The sequence below is a fragment of the Orcinus orca genome, chromosome X, assembly GCF_937001465.1.
Source record: "Orcinus orca chromosome X, mOrcOrc1.1, whole genome shotgun sequence".
NCBI lineage: Eukaryota > Metazoa > Chordata > Mammalia > Artiodactyla > Delphinidae > Orcinus > Orcinus orca.
Genome location: NC_064580.1, coordinates 94,356,639 through 94,361,826, shown reverse-complemented (window position 1 = coordinate 94,361,826; position 5,188 = coordinate 94,356,639). Strand labels below are relative to the sequence as shown.

The 5,188-nt window shown below is 37.9% G+C and overlaps 1 protein-coding gene across 1 annotated transcript; it reads right to left on the bottom strand.

The window, feature by feature from the left end:
• Window positions 1-3,227: 3,227 nt before the first annotated feature.
• Window positions 3,228-3,921, bottom strand: NCBP2L (nuclear cap binding protein subunit 2 like). The gene has a single exon (XM_049704366.1). The coding sequence runs from the start codon at window positions 3,852-3,854 to the stop codon at window positions 3,345-3,347; it is 510 nt and encodes a 169-aa protein (XP_049560323.1). The 5' UTR covers window positions 3,855-3,921; the 3' UTR covers window positions 3,228-3,344.
• Between the last annotated feature and the right edge of the window lie 1,267 nt (window positions 3,922-5,188).

Genomic DNA, 5,188 nt, shown 5'->3' with positions numbered 1-5,188 from the left:
TTAACAATATTAATAAGTCTTCCAATCCATGAACATGGGATATATTTTTCCATTTCTTTAAGTTTTCTTCAATTTCAACAATATTTTGTAGTTTTCAGAGTATAAATTTGGCACTCTTGTTTTGCATTTTTTCCTAAGTATTTTATTCTTTTTGATGCTATTTTAAATGGAATTGCTTTCTTAATTTCATTTTGGACTTTTTATTGCTAGTTCATAGACGTGAAATTGATTTTTGTATATTGATTTTTATCTCCTGCAACTTTGCTGAATTATTAGCTCTAGTAGTTCTCTGTTTTGTGGACCCCTTAAGATTTTCTCTTGCAACCTGCAAGTAAAGATATTTTACTTATTCCTTTTAAATATGAATGTCTTTTATTTCATTTTCTTGCCTAATTATCTTAGCTTAAAACCTCCAGAACAATATTGAATAAAAGTCTATTGTTCCTGATCTTAGGGGGAAAGCTTTCAGTCTTTCATCATTGAGTATGTTAGCTGTGGGATTTTCATAGATGTCCTTTATCAGAGTGAGGAAGTCCTGTTCTATTCCTACTATGTTGAGCATTTTTATCATGAAAAGCGTATTGAATTTTTTCAAATGTTTTTTCTGCATCTATTGAAGTTTGATCATGTGATTTTTATCCTTTATTCTGTTGATTTATTCAGCATGATTTTTTAATAAATTTATTTATTTTATTTTTAAATTTATTTTTGGCTGCATTGGGTCTTCGTTGATGCACGCGGTGAAGTTGTGGCGAGCAGGGGCTACTCTTCGTTGTGGTGTGTGGGCTTCTCATTGCAGTGGCTTCTCTTGTTGTGGAGCACGGGCTCTAGGCATGCGAGCTTCAGTAGTTGTGACAGCTGGGCTCAGTAGTTGTGGCTCACGGGCTCTAGAGCGCAGGCTCAGTAGTTGTGGCACACGGGCTTAGTTGCTCCATGGCATGTGGGATCTTCCTGGAGCAGGGCTTGAACCCGTGTCCCCTGCATTGACAGGTGGATTCTTAACCACTGTGCCACTAGGGAAGCCCTTATTCAGCATGATTTTAAAGAATATGTTATATTGTAAGAACTACTGGAGGAGTCCTCTAGCCATACAGTATGAAAGTTCCTTTAAAGTAACCAACAGTATGCTTCATAGGACATTGTTAAATCCTTAAAGACATCCTTGGGAGCAGGGTAAGTGGGTAGCCAATATGAAGAGTGGTTGGGAGATATGCCAAGGTACTCCTCCACAAACATCCTGTGATAAAAACAACATTTTAATCACATGACTTGAAAAATCTCTTTTTATGTTTTAGGGAAGTTACAGAGAGGGGATGCTAAAAAGTTAGTAAACTCCATTGCTGTATGCAGAGTAAGCTAAATTGGCCAGAAATGCATGTCGGGTACTCCTGTTTCTCCCAGAGAGTAAAGATAAATATGGCTGGGTGGAGTCTGAGTGATCCTCCACGTCAAGGCCGAAAGGTGATCACACTTGAGAAGCTTGCTTGAGGGAGAGAGAGCTCAGATATGATGTAGTCAGTGGGATAATTTCCTGAGAAAGAGGAAACTCAACGAGAGGTTTCCACCTCCTGGCCTGACTGAAGATAAGGGAAAGAGATAATAGAGTACCTTGATTAAGGGCACCATCATTGACATGGATGCCTTGGTTTGAACCCCAGCTCTGCCACTTACTAGTTGATGCCTTTACCTCTCTGATCTTCAGTTTTCTCATCTATGTAAAGGGCACAGAGCTGTTAAGAGTAAATGAAATTGTGTTTTAAAGCCTCTAGCAAATTTCCCGGAACATAATAGTTATAAAAATTGACATTCCCTTTCCTCCTCTACTCAGGAAAGAATGTTACTGAATGGAGAGGTTAACCTCAGGTCACAGGGTGAAGGAGTCAGGAGTAAGAAGGTGATTTTATCTAACTTTCCAGATGAAAGGTGATGAACCCTGCAGAGGTAAGTTTGGGGTCATGAGAGTGCAATTTAAATTCTTTGTACAAGAATGAAATTAAGAAAAAGTATTTGGTATCAGAGTACTTTCAGATGCATGTAAACAAGCTGGTTTACAGGATAAAATAATGTATTTTCTTACATAATAGGACATCCAGATGTAGTGTGTGCTACACGGTTAGTTGATTCGGCAGCTGGATAATTTTGTGAAGGACACAGTTTCTTTGGTCCTTCTTCCCACCTTCTAAAGAGTCCAATTCATCCTAGGGATTTTTTCTCTTGTGGTTGTAAGAAGGCTGCTTGTAGCAATCATTTTACACATATTTATTCACATCCAGTGGGAAGGAGAGAGACAACCGCTCCTTCAAACGTAAATTAAAAATCTTTCATTTCTGTCTTACTGGGGACCCCACTGGTCATTGTCCACCTATGACCTTATTAATAACTAATCTCACGGGATTGTAAACCTCTGATTGGCTTAAGCCTGGATTCCTAAACCAATCACCAGCAAGAAAGAGGGAATTACCATAACTGATTCACACTACTGATAGTAGATAAGATTTCTGGGCCCCAGAAGGAACATGATCATGGCAATCAGCAATGGAAATGTAGTGTGAGGAGCAGACTTTAGTGATTTTTAAGCCACTAAGGCTTTTGGGGTTGTTTGTTACTGCAGCATAACCTAACCTATGTGATGTAACAATAGAAAATGTAAGTAAAGTGTTGTAAACTATATTGAGAGGATTGAGAGAAGAGAAGTGCCAGTGGGGGTGTAAGTGAGCTAAATTCTCATCTGTGAAAGCAGGGAGTTTAAATTTAATTTTAAAATTAAAATAAACAGTATAAGCAGTCATGTTATTTAGAAATATGGAGGAAACTACCAGGAAAGAAACCAAAACAACCTGCTAAAATAATTGAAAGTTATTACCCAGGGAATAGGCCTGGGGTAGGAAGAGGTGGGGCAGGAGGATTTTTGCTTTCATTATAGACTCTTCTGGATTTTTTAATATTTTAAAATAATGTGCTTGTATTCTTTTAATAATTTTTTAAAGTTTTCCAATTCTTTGACTTTATTTTATGCAAAGTCTAAAACAATGATCATTTCAGGCCCTGGGAACATGGTCATAAAATCCAACTGACGCTTCCTGAAAGGGAAGTTGTGCTTTTCATGACTCATATCTAACGTACCTAATTTATTCCTGAAAAACACTTCACTTTTGACCACCTGATGATCAAACTGGTAATCTGACAACCAGCTTCAAAATTAAGACAAGAACAAGAGACTATTTTGGTTCGCACCATTTAATAACATTTCAGAGAAAAAGATACAGCAAAAGGGTTTCTGCCCAGCAAATAAAGTAATTTAGATTTGTTATGAAATGGGCTATTTCCTGGCCTGGTATTTTTCTTTAATATATTTTTTGAGGGGCTACAGTTGCAGGTTTTTCTCTAGTGGATTCCTCTCCTACCACGGACCTGAGGCTGTTTTCCGAAGCCTCCTCTTCACAAAATTCATCTTTTACCTGGCTCCCAGATTGGCCATGGCCATATTGTCTGCCCTCTCTAAAGCCTAGATCCCAAGCTATGTGGACAATATGGTCATCTAGGTGGGTCGCATTTAGGAATCGCATGGCATTTTTGGCATCAGCTCTGTTATGGTGTTCTACAAAACAGAAACCACGTGCCGTTTTCTTTATTTTATCCAGGCCCATAAAAACATTCTTGACATCACCACATCTACTAAAGAGCTCAAATATTTGCTCTTCGGTTGTATGAAAGGAAAGATTCCCCACATACAGTGTGGAGCTTTCCATCAGTAATTTTTCATGCTCATTGTCGTTGCTACTAAACAGCTGGCCCTGGTACTCGGTCAGCTCCAGGGAGGAGTTGCTGTACAGAATTCTCAGGTCCTTGGACATAGTGCCCGGTGGGTGCTGTGAGGGCAGCAGTTCCCGATCCAGCTTAGCACCAGTATCACCACCAAAGAAACCCTAAATTGAATTTAACAAAAGTAAAGTTACAAGGAGGGAAACTGAAATACAAACCTGTGTATATTTAAGAGGTTTGTGCCCAGATGCATAGACATCTCAGCTCTTGACCATGAGGATCACATCAAGGCAAACCAAAAATAGAAAGTTCCAAAAGCCCCAGGAACATGGTCATAAAATCCAATTTTGCAAGTCTTCCTGAAAGGGAAGTTATGCTACCTTTGGTTGACTCAGATCTTACATACCTCATCTATTACCAAAGAACACATTTAATAACAGTACGCTCTCGGAAAATACGGCATAAAACAGTAAAATGGATCAAATTTTCATGGAGAATGAGCACTAGTATCATCCTGATCAAGGACTAGGCATCAGATAAAACACATACATAATCAGGGTCAAAGCACAAATACAGTTGTGGCATACTCTTTTATGATTTAAAATAATAAATTTGTGATTCAAGTCTATAATATGGAAATCAATATATTGTGTTGTTAAGTTAGGCAGAATCCCTAAGTACTATCAAGTACACAAGAAGCTCTATAAAAATAAGAACTCTCTGGCATCATAAATCTGACCTAAATTAAGATTAGATTTTACTAGCAATAATTCCACTCATCATCTTAGACTTTTATTTAATTATTTGAATATTCCAAGTCTACTTAAAAAACCTTCCCAGATAATTTTAATGAATGCCCTTTTCCCCCTTTACTAAATTTTCCTACTGTAGTCGGAGGCATTAAAAATGATTCAACTGCTTTTAGCTACACTTTTAAAAAATATGCATTAGTTCTCCCCCCTCCCCGACTCCTATTTTGCAATGGTTCCCAAATTTTAGTGTGAAAGAAATACCTGCAGAGCTAGACTGAAATGCAGCTTCTTGAAGCCCACCCTTAAGAGAATCTGACTCAGCAGATCTAGAGCAAGATCTGGGAATTGACATTTAACATTTAACCTGCACCCTTCGGTGATCCAGATGCAAGTAGTCCAAGGACCACACTTCTGAGAAACTCTTCTGAGGAAATGCATTCTCTTAACAAACCTATAATGAGCAATCTTTATTTGCCAGGCACTATGCTAAGTGCTATAAATGCAAAAATGAAAAAGATACAGTGAAAGTATGATTTTCAGAAATTATTGTATCCACAGCACCTAGCATGAACAATGACTTGCACATACAGTAGACATGCAATAAATATGTGTTGAATGATAGAACACATGAATTCAGAATTGACTGATGAAGCCAGACAAGTAAACAAGAAAAC